Raw genomic sequence first — 21767 nt, forward strand, 5'->3', positions numbered from 1 at the left:
TGGCCCAGAGGTACAAAATGAAACAACAAAATCCTGAACTACGTCTCCCAGAATGCATTGCCCGTCCCAGCAAAGGGAGCCCCAGGGATAGACAAGATGGATATATACCAACTCTGACCACAAGAGGGAGGGAGAAGGAAGAAGCCCAGTTCCCTGGCTCCTTAATCAATACATGATGCCTCCCACCTGTAGAGGGAAGGGTGGGTGAGAAGCAGGTGGAGGAGGGGGTTAAGGCTACTGAGCAAGAAGCAGAAGGAGGATGGAATGGGAGCTCCTGAGGAAGGTAGCACCTAAAGGGGGAAAGCTATGTGTTTAAAAGTTTTGATTTAAAACCTGTTGGAAGGAAGAAGCCTGTTTTGATTTGAACTGTTTGCTGTGGGGGAAGGGCAGAGGACTGGAAGAGTTATAAGCCTGGTTCCCCAGCTGCTCCTGTTTGTTGTGTAAGAACTGTGGGAGCTGGAAACCCTGGTTGGACAGGAGGGAACAATTTTGCTGAAAGGCCAGCACTGCTTGTGATACGTACTTTGGGCCAGCACTGCTTGTGATACGTACTGTGAAAAGGAAGTATTTCCAAAGGGGACTATTGCAGCCCTCAAGAAAGGTCAGAGACTGTGGATTGCTGGGTGAGGGGCAGCACTACCCTGCCTGGGGCAGCCCTAACCCAGGGCTGGACTGAAGCTTTTGTTTGTAACTTGGAAACAAAAATAAAAAGAAAAGAATATTTGAAAGTATCTGCTGGTGGCAATTTGTGGGGCTTGGATTAATTCTGGGGAGGAGACTTCCTTCCTCCCCCTACTGGCGCAGCGGTCCCGTTTACAGGATCCACGGCAACAAGTTCCAGAGTCCAACTACAGGCTGAGTAAAGAAAAACTTTATCCTATTTGTTTTAAATCTACCATATTCTAGCTTTATCTTATGTCCCCTGGTTCTATTGTTGTTTGAAAGTGTAAACAAACGCTTCACATCTGTCCGCTCTAATCCGCTCATTATCTTGTAGTCTACACTTCTATCATATCACCCCTCAGCCGCCTTTTCTCCAAGTTGAAGAACCCTAACCTTCTCAGCCTTTCCTCATAGGGAAGTCGTTCCATCCCTTTTATCATTTTCGTCATTAACCCTCCATTGCCCCATGTAAGCCGCATTGAGCCTACCATGAGTGGGAAAGCGCGGGGTACAAATGTAACAAAAATAAAAATAAAATCCTTCTCTGCACCTTCTCCAATTCCTTTATATCTTTTTTGAGATGCGGCGACCAGAATTGGGCACAATATTCGAGGTGCGGTCACACCATGGAGCGATACAACAGCATTATAACATCCTTGTGTTTGTTTTCCATCCCTTTCCTAATAATACCCAACATTCTGTGCGCTTTCTTAGCCGCCGCAGCACACTGAGCAGAAGTTTTTAACGTCTTATCCACAATAACTCCCAGATCCCTTTCTAGGTCCGTAACTCCTAACGCGGAACCTTGCATGACATAGCTGTAATTCGGGTTCCTCTTACCCACATGCATCACTTTGCACTGGTCAACATTGACCTTCATCTGCCACTTTGGACGCCCAACCCCCCAGTCTCGCGGGTCCTCCTGTAATCTTTCACACTCCTCCTGTGACTTGACGACCCTGAATAATTTTGTGTCATCTGCGAATTTAATTACCTCACTAGTTACCCCCATCTCTAGGTCATTTATAAATATGTTAAAAAGCAGCGGTCCCAGCACAGACCCCTGCGGGACCCCACTAACTACCCTTCTCCATTGAGAATACCGACCATTCAATGCTACTCTCTGCTTCCTGTCTTTCAACCAGTTCTTAATCCATAGTAATAACCTACCTCTGATCCCATGACTCTCCAGTTTCCTCTGGAGTCTTTCATGAGGCACTTTGTCAAACGCCTTTTGAAAATCCAGATACACAATATCCACCGGCTCCCCATTGTCCACATGTTTGTTCACCTCTTCAAAAAAATGCAGTAGACTTCCCTTCACTAAATTTGTGTTGATTCGGTTTCATCAGCCCATGTTTTTGTATGTGCTCTGTAATTTTATTCTTAATAATAGCCTCTACCATTTTGCCCGGTACCGACGTCAGACTCACTGATCTATAGTTTCCCGGATCTCCTCTGGAACCTTTTTTAAAAATTGGCGTAACATTGGCTACCCTCCAGTCTTCCGGTACCACACCTGATTTTAGGGATAGATTGCATATTACTAACAGTAGCTCTACAAGTTCATTTTTCAGTTCTATTAATACTCTGGGATGAATACCATCCGGTCCTGGTGATTTACTACTCTTCACTTTGTAGAACTGACCCATTACATCCTTCAAGTTTACAGAGAATTCATTTAGTTGCTCTGACTCGCCTGCTTCAAATACCCTTTCCAGCACCGGTGTCCCTCCCAAATCCTCCTCGGTGAAGACCGAAGCAAAGAATTCATTTAATTTCTCCGCTATGGCTTTGTCTTCCCTGATTGCCCCTTTAACACCATTTTCGTCCAACGGCCCAACCAATTTATTAGCCGGCTTCCTGCTTTTAATGTATCTAAAAAAATTTTGACTATGTATTTTCGCTTCTAACGCTAACTTATATTTAAAGTCCTTTTTTGCCCTCCTTATCTCTGCTTTACATTTGGCTTGGCATTCCTTATGTTTTATCTTGTTATTTTAATATGTTGTCTTCTGCCTGGCTGTTATTATTTTTATTTAAGGCTATTTGATCCATTACAGTCTCTTTGACATCCTTACCTAGAAGGAACATTTCCTTTCTTGTTTGGGTGATATCCTCAAACGATACCTTTTCCTGAACCATGTGCTTTTGAGCGACTGTCGGCCTTTCCCCTGTTTCTAGTTTAAAAGCTGTTCTAGTTCTTTTTTAAATGTTGATGGCAGCAGCCTGGTCCCACCCTGGTTAAGGTGAAGCCCATCAGATCGGAATAGGCTGCAAGAGAGCTTTGGCCTGTTACATGGAGCAGACAAAGCTCTTCTGACAGTCCGACCAGTTGTTTGTTTCTTTTGACTCCAACAGGAGGGGAGTCGCCATCGGAAAACGCACAATCTCCAATTGGCTTGCAGATTGCATTTCCTTCACTTATGCTTAGGCTGGGTTGACTCTAGAGGGCCATGTCACGGCTCATAATGTAAGAGCCATGGCTGCGTCAGTGGCTCATTTAAAGTCAGCCTCCATTGAAGAGATTTGCAAGACTGCAACGTAGTCATCAGTCCACACATTCACATCTCACTACTGCCTTCAGCAGGATACCCGACGCGACAGTCGGTTTAGACTGTTGGTGCTGCAAAATCTGTTTCGGGATTTAGAATCCAGCTCCACCCCCAGACCCATTTTTGTTCTGTTCCAGGCTGCACTCTCAGTTAGGTGTTTATGGTTTCAGGCGAATCTCTGTTATGTCCTCGCCGTTTGCGAGGCCCAATTGACCAATGCTCATTGTTTTGAGTGAGCATGATTGCTAGGGATACCCCACATGTAAGAACAAGCAGCCTGCCTTGTCCTCGGAGAAAGCAAAGATATTTACCTGTAGCAGGTATTCTCTGAGGACAGCAGGCTGAATGTTCTCACCAATCCGCACACCTCCCCTTTGGAGTTGTTGTTGTTTGTTTGTTTATATGCTTTTTGATTAAACAGAGGAGGCACGCTCATGTGACAGGTGGGAAGTCATCCGCGCATGCGCGGTTCGCACGCCAGAAGGCTCTGACAAAACTTTTTAATTTGCTGGTGAAAAATTTGCCATTCCTGGGCCTACGCAGACGTCGACCCTACATGTGAGAACAATCAGCCTGCTGTCCTCAGAGAATACCTGCTACAGGTAAGTATCTTTGCTTTATTTGGCATCAGTGACGCAAGTAGGTGACACTTTGTGCCCGTAAAATTTACTTAATTTGGTGCAGGTTCATGGTGGTTGTTGCAAAATGTTAAAGGAGCTCACCTTTTTCCAGTCACAGTGTAAGTTCAGTAGATATAGGTATTCCGTTGATTGTGCTGAGCTGTTTTTCAATTTGCAGCGAAATATAAGCATTTATTGTATTGTTTGTATGAACAAGCGATTCATGTTACCCATTCTACTCCACTCCACTCATTCTATAGATCTCTATCATATTTCTCTTCAGCCTGCTCTCCAAGCTAAAAACGCTAACCTCTTTATCCTTTACTGATAGGGAAGTCATTCCATCCTCTTTATCATTTTGGTTTTACTGCTCTGTACTGTGTAATTCAGCTATATCTTTTGTTTTTGAGATGCTGTGATCAGAATTCCATACGCTATTTGAGGTGTGATCACACCATGGAGAGATACAAAAGGCATTATAATAATCTCTTTTTTATTCTCCTTTCCTTTCCTAATGTTTTCTAATGTTCTATTTAGCTTGCTCTCCTTCTCCTTTTTTTCCTTGGTTCCAAGCCTTGTGCCAGCAGCCTTAACTTTCTGTCATTGTTGTTCTAACCCACTGCTGCTGCCTCCCATGCCAGATTGTATGAGAGCTGAAACTTCTGCATGGAAAGGGAATTCTGTGCAGGAGTAAGGCCTTCAAGTGGTCCTCGACTACTTTATTTATTTATTTATTTTATTTATTTATTTATTGCATTTGTATCCCACATTTTCCCACCTATTTGCAGGCTCAGTGTGGCTTATATAGTACTTTCAAGGCGTTTGCCCAGTCGGTTGATAGCAAATACAAGGTTGTATAGTGATCGAATGAGGTATATGTGGAGGGTCGGAAGGGATGAAGATTGTTTGTTGTCTAGTACGATCATTAGGCATGCTGTGTTTCTGGGTGAAGAGGTTTACGTAGGATCGTTGGGGTAGGCCTTTTTGAAGAGGTTGGTTTTTAGTGATTTCCTGAAGTTCAGGTGGTCATGTATTGTTTTCACAGCTTTTGGGAGGCCATTCCATAGTTGTGCGTATATGTAGGAGAAGCCGGATGCATAGGTTGTTTTGTATTTCAGTCCTTTGCAATTTGGGTAGTGTAGGTTTAGGTATGATCTTGATGACCTGACTCTGTTTCTTATTGGTAGATCTATGAGGTCTATCATGTATCCTGGGACTACGCCATATATAATTTTGTGGACTGAAGTGCAGATTTTGAAGATGATCTGTTCTTTGATTGGGAGCCAATGCAGCTTTTCTTGAAGGGGTTTGGCACTTTCAAAGCTTGTTTTGGTGAAAATCAACCTGGCTGCTGTATTTTGGGTGATGTGGAGTTTTTTTTGTTAGTTGTTCTTTGCATCCTGCATAGATTTTGTTGCAATCATCTGCATGACTTAGGACCATGATTGAATAGGTTTCGAAAGGTTTCCCTTGGGAAGAAAGGTTTTAATCGTTTGAGCTTCCACATTGAATAGAACATTTTCTTTTTTACTTGGCTCTCGAGAGTAAGGTTACGGTCGAGTGTGATGCTGAGTATTTTCAAGCTGTCTCAGATAGGGAGGGTGTGTCCTGGGGTATTTATCGTTGATTTCTTTGCCACATCACAAACATTGTGAGCCAATCTGATCCTAATTGTGATAATGAGCATACCTGCTCATAGAGGTTGCGGGGATATTTTAAAGGTGATGAGTGAATTTTAGAGGTAGTGATGACAATATATTCATTAAAAGCTGAAATACTGCATAGCGTGTGGATACTTCATCTTTATTTTGAATAAAAGCAACTATTTTATTATGTTCTGCAGAGAGCGTGAAGAAAGACTGGAGGATAACAGTGAAAATATCATGCACTGGCAAATAACTCTGCAATGTCAAGGTGATGTAGGATCAACGGAGTTTTGTTTTGTGTTGGTTTATTTGGAACAGTGGAGACCAATGTTCTTTGTGTTAGAGATGCAGAGAGCGTTTGTTTTGGAGTGAGCTGCATAGTTCAGAGGATTGATACGGGGTACACTGAATCTTCAAAACTGAAGGCTAAATTTAACCCATGCCAGTAATTACTGACCAATCGCTCTCATCTTAGAGTCTCTCTGTGGCTATAGGATGTGAAGCATTTGAGATCACAGTTCAGTACAGTTGAAGTTACATTGTAACCCTGGTTCTCTGAGGACAAGCCTGCTGAATATTCTCATGATGGGTCGTTGTCCACGACGGCCAGGAGACCGGCAACAACTTCAAAGCAAACAAAGAATCTTCTTGAACGCTGTGTCGTGCGGGCAGCTTCCTGCTTGCGACGCGCGCGTTCCCTTACTAGTTCTTTTTCATCCGCGCTAAGGGAGAGTTGTGTTTTCCCTCACGCTCTTTTCTGGCTCAGGAGATTTCGTATTTTCAGCGTTTACCGCTTCTTTTTGTCTCTTTTATTTTACTTCTTACAGTGTTTCACTAAAAAAAAAAAAAAAAGCTTTTTTTCCCCTTATTTTCTTAGTTTTTCTTCCAACTTTTCAAGTTTCCTAATTTTTTGTTGCGGCCGCCTTTAGGCCGCTCAGTCGGGCTATCTTTTTTCCCTTTTTTGTGCCTTTTACTTGGCACCATTGAGCCGTTTAATTTCGCAGCCGCCGTTTTCCCTCAATGTCATCGAGGACACCCAGCGGCTTCAAGCGTTGTACTCAGTGCAACCGGACCATCTCAGGAACCGACCCCCACGCGTGACGTCTTCAGTGCCTGGGGCCTGACCATCTACCAGCTGCCTGTAAGCTGTGCAATTTGATGAAGAAACGGACCCAGGTAGCTCGGGAAGCTCAACGTGAGAAACTCTTTTCTGATTGGTCCAGTCCTTCGACGTCAGCATTGACTTCGGTACCAAGGTCGGCGGCATCGACGTTGAGAGAAGCATTGACATCGAGAGCGCAGGTAATGGCAGCTGAAAGACCGCATCGAGCGGGTCTCCACCTCGGTCTCGAGGCCTACTGCTATGCAGGGCTCCGCCCCGAGGAGGCGTGAGGATTCCACGTCCTCCTCTTCAGTATCGAGGAGTCTCGACGGGTGACACAAGAAGGCTAAGAAGCACCCGTCATCGTTCGCCTTCCATGCACGGTACGAGAGCTCCAGGGAGCCGAGGGAGTCGGCACCCGAGAAGCTTCAGCGCCGGGAGGACGCTCACCCACCATACAAGAAGTGCCGATGCGTCAATCATCTGGCAGCCTGGTAGCGGGCCCTCGAGCCCCCTCACTCAGATTCTGCAAACCGACTCCTGCACCGGCTCCCCAGCCTTTCCGATGGAAGCTCTCGATTAGCGTATCAGGGCCCTTCTTCTGGAGCTTCTGGAAGGGTTGCTGCGCCAGTCTGCCTCGGTGTCCGGGGGTGCTTGTGCTTTCTGTACAGACGGCGGACGGCGGCATCTGGCCCATAGCCTGTGGTGAGGTCCCCGTCCGCGTTACCGCTTGTTGTTTCGGCGTCGGCTGCCACCCAGGTCCGATTCCTCTTCGACGTCGGTGGAGGAAGCTTCACCGGAGTCCAGGCAGGGGGTCGACTTCTCGACATCCCCCACGAGGTCGTCAACCCTCGATGTGCGAGACAGGCTCAGGTTCGGTCTGCTCTTAGGGAGCTTTTTGTCTGATACCGTAATGAGCGCTCATGGGAAGAGGAGGAAGACCCCAGATACATTTCGGAGGAAGAGTCATGTGGGGTCCCCTCTGATCCACCAATTGAAAGTAGAATGTCTCCACCTGAGAGTCCTTCCTTCTCATCTTTTGTACGGGAAATGTCTAAGGACATTCCATTCCCTATGGAGGTTGTGGATGAGCCCAGGGCCGAGATGCTCGAGGTCTTGGATTATCCTTTTCCGCCTGCTGAGGTTGCAACGGCCCCCCTGCATAATACACTCAGGGAAGTTCTTATGCAGAATTGGTTCTGCCCTCTTTTATATCCTGTGGTTCCAAGAAATCCGAGTCCCAATACAGAGCCCATGGAGAGCCTGTAATGGTGAAGGCCCAACTTCCTCACGATTCCATGGTGATGGACTGCTCTCAGAAGAGCCAAGAGTACTAGAGACTATGCCTCGGCGCCCCCAGGCAGAGAGTCTAAGGACCTTGGATTCTTTTGGGAGGAGAACGTATCAGGCCACTATGCTTGCCGCCAAGATCCAAACTTACCAGCTCTACACGAGCATTCACTTGCGGAACTCAGTATCGCAAATTCCTGGCCAGGGGGACTTACCACACTTTTGATGTAGCATCCCGAGTAGGCTCAAGGTATAGTGATGCGCAGACTCTCATGGCTGCGTGTCTCTGACCTGGATCATTAGACCCAGCTGTGAATGGCGGATGTTCCTTCCGGGGGGATAATCTTTTTGGAGAGAAGGTAGAAACATGGTCGATCAGATCAAAAAGCACCATGATGCTATGGATTCTCTCTCCCACAGGGCATCTTCTGCTACCACCTCCTCATCCAGGAGGTTTTTTGGAGGGAGGAGGAGTGCTCCCTATTCCTACAACAGGTGTAGGTACACTCCTGCTTCTCGGCAGCTGGTTCATGCTCAGTCTCAGCTTGTGCGTTCCCGTAAATGGTGTGTGCCTAATGCCCCTAGGGCTCCCCAGCAAAAACAAGGGATGGGCTTTTGACTGGCTCCACTGCAGTATAGCCTCAGAAAAAGTATCCAGGCCGGACAGCTTGCCTTTATTTGCCTGCTCACGGCTCTACTGGGTTTGTGGACTATCTTTCTGCTCTCTGCTGTGGCTTCTGTTCTGGTCCTGCCGCTCCAGTCCGGAGGGTACCGGTCTGGGTTCTGCCTTGTTCCCGATGGGTGTTCCTCCTGCCGCTGCCACTTCTCGGCAGTAGCCCAAGGGCTCACTATCCAGTGTTTCGTGTGAAGCGTGACAGATTACACTTATCAAAATAATTAACATAAAGTTATTTCACGCATATTTAGCTTAATCATTCTATTCTCAACATGCTATTTTTAGGTCCATCAAATCTTTAACTCCTTAGACTCAAACAGTCTTTCGGGTACGCACAAACGATGTGCTATCCTTGATAAATATTCACATACAGCGCTATACAAACGCTTTGATGATCACTTTACTGTCATGAGTGTATATGTCGACAGTGGTGTTCAAATCACTGTATGCTCAATGATGAAAACAATCTACTTAAGTTGATGCCATGCAATTCACATCCTCATGAAGGCCACAGAAATAATGTTCCATTTTTAAACACAATGATCTTTATGTCATCACGACATTCTCTTCTACCATATTGCATGAAACAGCCTGAATCACTGTACTTGTTCCCCATACGGAACCATATTTCATTGTCTTCCTATCAGGAGGGAACAAAATATCCTTCAACTCGTAAAAGCACGTATTTAAACAATGTTATCATTTTTACAAAAAATATACCTTCAAACCCTTCATTCTCAGAGGAGAAGCAGGCTGCTTGCTCTCACATGTGGGTCGACATCCGCATCAGACTGGGAACTGGCATTTTGCAAGCAAAATATTTAAAAAATCTTGCCAGAGTCTTCTGGTGCGCGTGTAGCGCGCACCGTGCATGTGCAGATCATCTTCCCCGTCCAGCATGTGAGCATTCCCGCTCAGTTATTTTTCTCTCCGCGGTGAGATGCAGTCAGAGAAAGAGTTTTTTCGTTTGTCCTTATTTCTTCTTTTTGTTAGTAAAATTTACAGTAAAAAAAAAATCCCTTAGTTTTCTTTATTTTTTTGCCCTTTTAAAGTTTCCAATTGTTTCAGTCGGGTTGTTCCATTCTTTTCATGCCCTTTTTCTTTTAACAGGCACGATCGCGTCTTTTGATTTCGCCAAAAACCGTTTTTTCTTCATGTCATCGAGGACACCCAGCGGCTTCAAATGTTGTACTTGGTGCAACCCGGACTATCTCGGGTACTGATACCCATGCTTGGTGTATCTAGTACCTTGGGCCTGACCACAGCCCAGCCGCTTGCAGGTCTGTGTCTTCGCATGAAGAAACGGACCCAAGCTTCTCCAGAGGCCAACGAGAGAAGCTTTTGAGGCTCAGTTTGGTCCTTCGACATCGACATCAGTACCGAGGTCAGCGGTATCAACATCGAGGGACACATTGACGTTGGGAGTGAAGGTAATGGCTGCAGAACAACCAACTCGTACTGGGAGCAGTGAGGCATCGCGTGGGTCTCCTCCTGTCTCGAGACTTCCTGTTATGCAGGCCCCCCGGGACCGACCGTCGGACCCAGCCCCGAGGAGACGTGAGGGATCCACGTGTCCTCATCGGTACTGAGGAGTCTCGATGACGGGCGAAGGCGAAGAAGCAACCGTCATCACTCTCCGACCCCATGGTGCCGGGAGCTCCGGTGCGTCGAGGGATTCAGCACCTGAGAAGTATCGGCGCTGAGAGGATCGCTCTCCCTCTATTCAGGAGGTGCCGATGCGTCGGTCTAGCAGCCCGGTACCTGCTCCCGAGCCTCAAACATATGTGCCACCGGCTCCTTTTCTGACCCCGCAGCCTTGTCCGACGGAGGCTTTCGACAAGCGCATCAGAGCCCTGCTTCCAGAGCTTCTGGAAGGGTTACTGCGCGAATCTGCTTTATGTTGGGGGCGCTTGCGCCTTCCGTACCGTCTGCTGCAGCGGCATCTGGCCCTTCGCCTGTGGGGACGTCCCTGACCTCGGTGCTGCCTGTGGCATCAGTGTCGACTGCCACCGAGATCAACTCCCTTTCAACGTCGGTGGAGGAAGCTTCACCGGAGTCCAGGCGGGCGTCGATTTCTCGGCACCTCCATCAAGGACGTTGTTCCTCGGTGTCGAGGCAGACTCAGTTTCGGACTGCTCTGAGGGATGTCTTGTCCGATACTGAAGATGAGCGTTCGTGAGAGGAAGAGGAGGATCCCAGGTACTTTTCTTCTGATGAGTCCTATGGATTCCCCAGAAGAGGAGTCTTTCTCCACCGGAGAGTCTATCCTTTACCTCCTTTGTCTGGGAAATGGCTGCGGCTATTCCCTTCCTTATAGAGGTGAGGATGAGCCCGGGCTGAGATGCTCGAGGTCTTGGATTATCCTTCTCCACCTAGAGAGGCTGCAACGGCTCCTTGCATAATGTACTCAAGGAAGTCCTTATCGGAACTGGTTGTTCCCTCTGTCTAATCCCGTGATCCCGAAAAGCACTGAATCCCAATATGGGATCCACGGAGAGCCTGGATTGATGAAGTCTCATCTACCTTACAATTCCATGGTGGTGGACTCCCACTCTCAAAGAGCCAAGAGTACCAGGGACTATGCCTTGGTGCCCCCCAGGCAGAGAATCTAGAACCTTGGACTCTTTTGGGAGGAAGGCGTATCAGGCCACTATGCTCGCTGCTAAAATCAAAACATACCAGCTCTTCACGAGCATCCACTTATGGAACTCGGTGAGCAACTGTCTAGCTTGGTTGATGCACTCCCTCCGGAGCAGGCGAGCCTCCAAGCCTTTTCACCAGGTGGTCAGGTAGCAGAAGGCGTGTCGAAAATTCCCTGGCCAGGGTTTGTTGACACTTATGATGTAGCATCCAGGATCGCTGCCCAAGGTATAGTGATGCGCGACTCGTGGCTTCGTGTCTCTGACCTGGATCATTCGGTTCAGCAGTGGATGGCAGCTGTTCCTTGGCGGGGGGATAACCTTTTTGGTGAGAAAGTATAGGATCTGGTTGCCCAGCTCAAAGAAGCACAATGATGCTATGGATTCTCTCTCCCGCGAGTGTCTTCTGCTACTACCTCCTCCATCTAGGAGCAGGGACTGTCTTTTGTGTATGGTGTACAGCGCTGCGTATGTAGCGCTATAGAAATTATAAGTAGTAGTAGTAGTGCTTTGGAGGGAAGAGGAGCGCATCCCTATTCCTCTGCTAGACGTAGGTACCACTCCTGCTTCTCTGTAGCCTGTCCAGGTCAGTCCAGTGTGCTCATTCTTGTCAACAGCATACGCCTGAGGCCTCTGTGGCCCCCCAGCAAGAGTAAGGGACGGGCTTTTGACTGGCTCCAGTTCAGCATAGCCTCAGTAACACGTGTCCGTGCCGGATGACTTGCTGGTTGGGGGGGGGGGGGGGGGGGGGGGTGGGGGGGGGGGGGGAAAGTTGATATTTTTTTCACCAAATGTGGCCTCTCATAACCTCCGACCGATGGGTTCTCAAATTGGTCCGATAAGGATACACCCTCAATCTGGAATCCCAAACTCCAAATTGTCCACTGGGAGCTCAATTTTACAGTTCCCAGTACAAACAGGTACTTGCAGAGGAAACTCTCTGCCCTTCTACAGGCCCAAGTGGTTGAACCATTTCCCCAGGGGACAGAAGGGCTGGGATTCTATTCCAGGTACTCCTTGTGGAAAAGAAAAACTGCGGGGATGTGTCCCATCTAGACCTATGGGCTCTGAACAAATTTCTAGACCCGGAGAACAGTTCAGGATGGTTTCCCTGGGCACCCTTCTTGCCATGATTCATGAAGCAATTGGCTATGCTCTCTGGACTTAAAGGATGCTTACACGCACATCTCGATACTTCCAGCTCACAGGAAGTATCTTTGATTTCGGCTGGGAACACAGCACTTTCAGTACCGTTGTGCTGCCTTTTGGCCTCGTGTCTGCGCCCAGAGTGTTTAGTAAATGCCTGGCGGTAGTCACAGCATTGCTACGCAGACTGGGAGTGCATGTGTTTCCTTATCTCGATGATTGACTGGTGCAAGAGCACCTCGATAGGAGGGGTGCTCTGGGTCCATGCGGAATGACTATTTGTGTGCTAGAGCTACTGGGGTTTGTCATAAGTTATCCCAAGTCCCATCTCACCCCAGGTCCCAAAAATTGAAATTCATTGGAGCCCTGTTTGAGCACTCAGGACAGCTCAAGCTTATCTCCCGAGGCAAGAGTGGACAACCTTCTGTCCCCTGGTGTCCATGTTCGAGCGTCTCAGCAGGTTACGGCTCGGCAGATGTTGAGACTTCTGGGGCACATGGCCTCTACAGTTCATGTAACGCCCATGGGACGTCTACATATGAGATCAGCTCAATGGACCCTAGCTTCCCAGTGGTTTTAAGCTTGTGGGGTATCTAGAAGATGTAGTCTAATGTCCATCAGCTTTCGGAATTCTCTTCAGTGGTGGATGATTCGATCCAATTTGACCATGGGGCGACCATTCCAAGTTCCTCAGCCACAGAAAGTACTGACGACGGATGCATCTCTCCTTGGGTGGGGAGCTAATGTAGATTGGCTCCACACTCAAGGAGCCTGGTCCTTTCAGGAAAAAAGGTCTGCAGATCAACCTCCCTGGAATTAAGAGCGATCTGGAATGCTCTAAAGGCTTTCAGAGATCAGCTGTTCAACCAAGTAATCTTAATTTAGACAATCAGGTTGCATGTAACTACACCAGCAAGCAGGGGTGCACCGGATCTCACCATCTGTGTCATGAAGTATTCCAGATGTGGCTTTGGGCACGCCGTCATGGCATGTTTTTCCAAGCAACTTATCTGACAGGTGTAAACAACAGTCTGGCCGACAGACTGAGCAGGATAATGCGCCTCACGACGTGGTCAATGCACATGGCTAAGTCTGCAAGATCTTCTGAGCGTGGGCACCTCCTCGGTGGATCTTTTTGCCACTCAGATCAATCAAAAGATCCCTCAGTTCTGTTGCAGACTTCAGGGCCCATGACAGACTAGCGTCAGATGTCTTTCTCCTACATTGGGGAACAGGTCTTCTGTATGAGTATCCTCCCTACCTCTAGTAGGGAAGGACTTTGCTGAAACTCAAGCAAGTCTGTGGAACCATGATCCTGATTGCACCCTTCTGGCCATGTCAGATTTGGTTCCCTCTTCTTCTGGAGTTGTCCTCTGAAGAAACGTGGAGATTGAGTATTTTCCAACCCTCATCACTCAGAACGAGGGGTCGCTTCTATATCCCAATCTCCGTCTCTGGCTCTCACAGCCTGTACGTTGAGAGCCTAGAATTCGCCTCCTGGGTCTTTCAGAGGGTGTCTCCCGAGTCTGATTGCCTGCTTCCAGGAAGATTCCACAAAGAGGTGTTACTCTTTCAAATGGGGCCTCACCAACGACTTGTAGAGGGGCATAACACACTCCTTTCTTCTGCTGGTTATGCCCTTCTCTACGTAGCCTAACATCTTCCTGGCCACGGCCGTCGCCTTGTCGCATTGTTTCTTCACCCTTTAGATCCTCAGACACCACACACCCCAAGGTCTCTCTTCTGAGTCGAGGTTAGCTAGTTCTCTCCCATTTTATTCAGTATCTCTCTTTTCAGGTTCTGCACCCCAAGTGCATCACTCTACTCTTCTTGGCATAAATTTTAATTTCTAAGTCCTGTATTAAGAAACCTTTTACCTTTTGTTTAAAAACACAATTGTACCTATTCCCAGTGCTAATATTTTTATTTTTAAATATGCTGTGCTTAGTGGAGGGGGTATCGTCCACAGGACTCACATGCAGTATTCACGCTTAAGCCCCCAAGTAACATCATTGCACACCTCCTTCCTTCCTATCTCATTGTTGTTAATATTTAATATCTTTTATACTAAATATTGCTACTTATCTTCGGTTCCGGAGTCTGTGCCTGCTCAACTTTGTCGATGTAATGTCCTTTGGGGATCCCCCATCCTGGGTGAAGTTTAAAATTCAATCATAGTCCTTGATTCCCTTTATATGTGACTGACGTTCTCACTTGTAGTCGGTTGTTCTTAGTTTCCCACCTAGGGAACATTCAACTGAAACAGCGCTTGCTAAAGTCTCCAATGATCTGTTCCTGGCCAGATCCAAAGGTCTTTATTCTATACTCATCCTTCTCGATCTATCTGCTGCTTTTTGACACTGTTGATCACAGCCCACTCCTTGATAACGCTGTCCTCATTGGATTTCAGGGCTCTGTTCTTTCCTGGTTTTCTTAGTATCTCCCAGCATACCTTTAGGTGTATACTCTAGTGGATCCTCTACTTCTATCCCACTGTCAGTTGGTGTACCTCAGAGATCTGTCCTGGACCTCTTCTTTTCTCCATCTATACTTCTTCCCTTGGTACTCTGATCTCATCCCATGGTTTTTCAGTATCATCTTTACACTGAAGACTCCCAGATCTACGTCTCCACACCAGAAATCTCAGCCGAATCCAGGCCAAAGTATAGCTTGCCTGTTCTGGCATTGCTGCCTGGATGTCCTCAGCGCCATCTGAACTAAACTTGACCAAAACTGAGCTTCTCATCTTGCCTCCTAAACCAACCTCTCCTCCTCCCCCATTCTCTATTTCTGTGGATAGCACACTCATCCTTCCTGTCTCATCAGCTCGTTACCTTGGGGTCATCTTCGACTCCTCCCTCTCCTTTTCTGCACATATTCAGCAGACTGCTAAAACCTGTCGTTTCTTTCTCTATTAATATCAGCAAATTTTGCCCCTTTCCTTTCTGAGCACACTACCAGAACCCTCATCCACACTCTTATCACCTCTGGCTTAGCACTATTGCAACTTGCTTCTCAAAGGACTCCCACCTTAGCCATCTCTCTCCTCTTCAATCTGTTCAAAATTCTGCTGCACGACTAATATTCCGCCAGTGTCATTATGCTCATATTAGCCCTCTCCTCAAGTCACTTCACTGGCTTCCTATCCATTTTCACATACAGTTCAAACTCCTCTTATTGACCTATAAGTGCATTCACTCTGCAGCTCCTCAGTACCTCTCCACTCTCATCTCTCCCTACATTCCTCCTCGGGAACTCCGTTCACTGGGTAAATCTCTCTTATCTGCACCCTTCTCCTCCACTGCTAACTTCAGACTCCGTTCCTTTTATCTGGCTGTACCATATGCCTGGAATAGACTTTCTGAGCCGGTACGTCAAGCTCCATCCCTGGCCGTCTTCAAATGTAAGCTAAAAGCCCACCTTTTTGATGCTGCTTTTAACTCCTAACCCTTATTCACTTGTTCAGAACCCTTACTTTATCATCCTTACTTTAATATTTCCTTATCTCTTGTTTGGCCTGTTTTATCTCTCCTAATTAGATTGTAAGCTCTGTCGAGCAGGGACTGTCTCTTCATGTTCAAATGTACAGTGCTGCGTACGTCTAGTAGCGCTTTAGAAATGATAAGTAGTAGTAGTTCTGGGGTGATTAAGGTTGTGGGTTTTGTATGTATTGTGTTGAGATGAGAGGATGAGGCAATGTGTTTTTTCAGTATTCAGTTTCAATTGAAAGGAGTTTGCCCATGAATCCATGGTATTCAAGCCGAGTTTGATTTTGTTGTTGATTTCTGTTAGATCATGTCTGAAGGGAATGTAAAGGTTAATGTTTTTTCACCAGAGGTGGCCTCTTATAACCTCCGACCGGTGGGTTTTTCAGATAGTCCGCTTAGGATACACCCTCAGTCTGGTCTCCAAACCTCCAAATTTGCCATCAAGAGCTCATTCGTTCAGCTCTCAGCACAGGCAGGTACTTGCAGAGGAACTCTCTGCCCTACTGAAGGTCCATGTGGTCAAACCCATACCACCAGGGGAAGAAGGGCTGGGATTCTATTCCAGGTACTTTCTTGTGCAAAAGAAAACAGGGGGGTTGCGTCCCACCCTAGACCTAAGGTCCCTGAACAAATTCCTGGTTCGAGAAAAGTTCAGGATGGTTTTTCTGGGCACCCTTCCTCCCATGATTCAGAAAAACGATTGGCTATGCCCTCCTGACTTGAAGAACGCTTATACTCATACCCCGATACTTCTAGCTCTCACAGGAAGTGTCTTCGATTTTGGCTGGGAACACAGCACTATCAGTACCGCGTACTGCCCTTTGGCCTAGCGTCAGCTCCCAGAGGGTTTACAAGATGTTTAGCGGTAGTTCTCCGAGGAGAAGCAGGCTGCTTGTTCTCACTGATGGGTGATGTCCGCGTCAGCCCCTCCAATTGGAGATCTTCCCTAGGAAAGACGTTTTCTAGGCCTCGCGCACGCCGACCGCGCATGCGCGACCGTCTTCCCGACCGAACTCGCTCGTGTTCGTCAGTCTTCTTTTTTCCGCGCTCGGGACGGCTGTGTTTACCGTCGTTCTGTGCCCTGAGGAGGCCCTCGCGCTTTCCTTGCGTCCTTCCGTTTCGGAAACCTTCTTTTGGTATTTACTTCGCGTGTTCTAAAAAAATAAATAAATAAAAAATAATTTTTGGGGGTCACGTGGGTGCCATGAGCTAGGTAGCAGCAGCTAGCGAGAGCTCTGGAGCCCCCATCCCCCGCCGTACTGAGGAAACTTGGAAATACACCTTACTTTATTGCCGGCTCGAACTAACTCACCTATATGGACAAATATTTGATTAGCACTCCGACAGGAATGGCGCAACGAACCGCTAAAAAAGATAAAACAAAATCGAGCGGAGATGACCCCAAGATGGCCGACGCGGTGGAGACGGCACCAAAAGAATTCACCGACGCACAGTTAGATCAACTGATCGCGGCCATCGGAAAAGCCTGGGAACCCAAATGGGCGGCTTTAGACCGCAAACTGGAGGGCTTTAACTTGCGGCTCGGATTACAAACACGAATGGCAGACGCGGAGATCCGGATAACTGCACTAGAGGACGATACCCGAGGCTATGGCCCTGACATCGCTGCAACAAACAACAACCTAAACGAGCAAGCGAGCAAGTTAGAAGATATCGAAAACCGTGCTCGTCGGAACAACATTCGCATTGTGGGTTTGGATGAATCCCTTCCTGAACTAAACTTGGAGGTATGGCTGGAAAATTGGCTATCTAAAGACCTAGCCATAACAGACACCATGGGCGCCTTGATAATAGAGAGGGCCCACCGCGTAGGTCGGAAAATGGAGAATCAAAATAGACCACGCGTTGTGTGGCGAAGATCTTAAATTATAGACATAAAGTAGAAGTATTGCAAGAATTTAGACTCAAGAGAGACTCTTTCAAATACAATGGGAAAAACATCTTAATTTTCCAGGACTTCTCAACGGAAGTACAAGAGCGGCGGAGACAATATCATCCAATTTGTGCAGCTTTAGTCGCAAAAAAGATACGCTTTGCAGTACAATACCCAGCAAAGCTGAGAGTACAGATACAAGACACTTGGCAGACGTTCAACACGATGGCGGAAGCAAAGCACCATTTATTAGAGCACAAGATAATTGACTTATAATAACCTCCTGGTTTTGTGACCAGTGAGTCAAGCGAGACATCAAGAGGTTTGGTATATAAGTGTAATTTCCTAGGTAGATACCTATTAATATTTCTAGGCGGGATGGGGACGCCAGGCACAATGGGTGGCCTTACTTCTTCCCCTGAGGATCAAGGGGACGGAGCGGGTTAGTAGGAAGGGGGGGGGGGATAGTTGGGGTGGGGTAGGGAATTCCCGAAGTTCAATAATTTTCTATAAGTTGTGGGGAGTTTTAAGATATCCAAATGAGGACAGGTTAGAATCAAGGAGTGGAGTGCCCAGGGGGAAGGATTCAAGCATCCCGTATACTAATTGGTATGGATGGTTCTGGGAGGTTCGGGAGATAGCGAGGAGAACGTAACATGCCAGCCCGGATAATATCATGGAATGTGGGAGGTATTAGTACCCCCATAAAAAGAACAAAGATATTACAAGCTTTAAAAAGACACAGAGCGGACGTTGCCTGCTTGCAGGAAACACGTCTGAATGATATTGAACATGCCAAATTGTGTAGAAACTGGGTAGGAGAATGCCACTCAATAGCAACGTGGGGGCGGAGGGGGGGCCTAGCAATCTTAGTAAGAAAAGGGCTGCCATGTAACATTAAAGTGCTCGCGCAAGGAAGATATATCATTGCAAAAATATGGCTGCAGGGCCTAGAATTCCTGTTAGTAAATATATATGGCCCAAATGAACATATCCCAGGTTTCTTTAATGAACTAGTTAATATTTGCTTGCAATATAAGGCCCTGAAAATAATAGTGGTGGGAGATTTTAATCTAGTATCAGACCCAAGACAGGATACCACGAGCACGACCTCTCCCCATTATACAGGGCAGAGACGCAAAGAATTCATTGCATTCCAAAAAATGTTAGATCTTGTTGACGCATGGAGAGTCTTACACCCAGGCGAACACGAATACACCCACAGATCTAGAGCCCACGGAACACTAGCGCGCTTAGATTGCACGTTGGTAGAAAGATCATTAATTGACACGGTTAAAACAGCAGAGGTGGGACCTGAGGAGATCTCGGACCATGCCATAATCTGGCTGGACCTGGAGATGCCGGTAGACAGACAAGGTGGAGGGGGCTGGAGATTTCCGACATATTTGTACAACGACCACCATTTTAAGGCATACTTATGTAGCAAATGGGAAGAGTACACTGAAAAGAACAAAGAACATGCAGAAAACCAACCCAGCTTATTTTGGGCTGCCTCAAAGGCAGTGATAAGAGGAGACATTATTGCATATAGGAGCATGAGGAAAAAACGCAGAATGATAAGTATTATAAAATTAGAGAAACAGCTGCAAAGAGCAAAAAGGAGGTATGCAAGTAGACCTGGCCAGACAACGCTGGATGAGTTAAAAGTGATCCAGACCACACTAAACACGTTATTACATGAGCGAGAAACCCGGTCCTCTCTGTACTATAAATACCGATTACAGAGATTTGGAAATAAAACGGAAGCTTTATTGGCTAAAGTCATCAAAAACTGGGGAGGGCCTCGGGTGATACCTACCTTACGGGACACACAGGGGAGACTAACCATAGAGAAGATATAGGGCATCTCTTCACTGAATATTTTTCCGGATTATATGCAGCCCAGCCACAAGTGACTAAACAGCAAATACACACATACTTAGAGGGGCTGGGTTTAGACAATTAAAAGATGTGGAGGTGGAAAGACTGAACGCCCCAATAACCGTACTAGAGTTGCAACAGGCCATCAAACCTCAAAAACTCAGATCGGCACCTGGCCCGGACAGGTTTACAGGGGAGTATTATAAATTATTACCACCAAACGCATTACTGGTACTACTAGACTACTATGAAGACGTGATTAACCAGGGCCAGTTCCCTAAGTATGCTAACGAGGCATTGATTACGCTGATTCCCAAGCCTGGGAAGGCGCCAGACAGTCTTATCGGCCAATATCACTATTAAATGTAGACACCAAGTTGCTTGCTAAAGTACTGGCAGAACGTTTAGCAGATATTTTACCTAACTTGATAGGGCAAGAGCAAGTAGGATTTGTGAGACATAGACAGGCAACACAAAACGTACGGAGGCTATTAATGGCCATGGCAACCTGCTCAGAGAAGGCATATCCAGCTGCGGTGGTGGCCTTAGATGCAGAAAAAGCATTTGACCAGGTATGGTGGGATTACCTATTTGGTACATTAGAACACGTGGGATTTTCAGGATGGTATTTACAAGCGCTTAAAACACTATATTGTCGCCCCGTGGCAAGAGTACTAGTTAACGGAGTCCGAGAGAGAGGGTTCGAGATAGAGAGAGGCACAAGACAGGGTTGCCCCCTCTCGCCTCTCCTTTTTGTATTATCCTTAGAGTCGTTGCTGCGAACGTTGAAGAAAAAGGAAGAAATTAGTGGCATTCTCCTGGGGGCCCGAAGTATCAAGGTGCTGGCATACGCAGATGACCTTCTATTAACCCTGACGAACCCGGAGCGATCCATAAGGGTACTGATAGATAGAACTAAGGAATTTGGGCAGCTCTCGGGCTTTAAGTTAAACTTGACTAAATCAACTGTGATGGAGATTGGCCCAGACAAAGGGGGAAAATGGGGAGGAGGATTCCCCTTCCAGCGAGCTAAGGAACATATCAGATATCTGGGAGTTGAGATCACAGCAGATCTCGATAACTTATATGACCTCAATGTTCAAAAACTTTTGAGGGAGACAAAAAATAATTTAGAAGCATGGGCCAGTCTCCCTCTTTCGTTGCTAGGCCGTATTGCCTTATTTAATATGATTGTAGCTCCCAGATGGCTGTATGTTTTGCAAATGCTCCCCTTATATTTGAAAAGTAACACTGTACGAAAGCTGCAGTCCATGATACAGAAGTTTCTTTGGCGGGGTAAGAAAGCTCGCCTTGCATTCACCACACTTTGTATATCGGTGGAGCATGGCGGCCTGGGGCTGTTGAATATACGATACTTAAACATTGCAAGCGGGATGAGAGCCATTAGTGATTGGTTTCGAGGCACGCAAGATTTCACAGACACTCCAATGGAGTTGGAACTCACTGGGGGAGTACATTTTAGCAATTACTTGCATTCCGCAGGGACCCCGGTGCCTAACATTTTGAAATCCACAAAAATCATGCCATGTGCAGGGTCGGTTTGGAAATGGATTTGCCGTCTACACCACTTTTCTTCAAAGGTAACTCCATACCTTTCGATCTGTGATAACATAGCCTTTGCTCCAGGACAGATGTATGCAGTGTTCCACAGGTGGAAGAGACGATGAATAGTGTATTTATTACAAGTACTTAATAACGAGGGGCATATAAAGTCTTTTAATGATTTGCAAACAGAATATGGGATACCCCAAAAAGAGCGATTCTTTTATGAACAATTGAAACACTATGTGACCTCGTTGTCCTGGGAGTCCTTGACGGAAGATGTCCAGGAAGAGCTGTCTGCGGCATTCTCCCTGGGGGCTCAGCAAAAAGTGCCTTTATCCTATCATTACCGCCATATAAAAGACACGGTGGAGGAACCGGATTATGCACGTTTATCCAGGCAATGGACAGCAGACTTACACATGGAAGTTAGTGCAAGCCAGACCAAGACCCATGTGCTGACAATCAGGCGAATCACATATCAATCCAAGCATTGGGAATTACAATATAAATTTGCATTGCGCTTATATGTGCCCCCCAAAAGAGCATTTTACATGGGCCTTTCCCTCTGGGGAGAGTGCCCGAAGTGTAGAGCAGAAGGAGC

The 21767-nt window shown here is 46.8% G+C and overlaps 1 protein-coding gene across 1 annotated transcript in view; it reads left to right on the forward strand.

The window, feature by feature from the left end:
* The window catches only part of CENPT (centromere protein T), a 568880-nt gene that overhangs the window by 186969 nt on the left and 360144 nt on the right, over positions 1–21767 (forward strand). Inside the window, 2 exon segments of the mRNA XM_030203664.1 lie at positions 5684–5721; positions 5724–5752. Coding sequence (XP_030059524.1) covers positions 5684–5721; positions 5724–5752 — 67 coding nt within the window.

The sequence above is a fragment of the Microcaecilia unicolor genome, chromosome 5 (genome assembly GCF_901765095.1).
Source record: "Microcaecilia unicolor chromosome 5, aMicUni1.1, whole genome shotgun sequence".
NCBI lineage: Eukaryota > Metazoa > Chordata > Amphibia > Gymnophiona > Siphonopidae > Microcaecilia > Microcaecilia unicolor.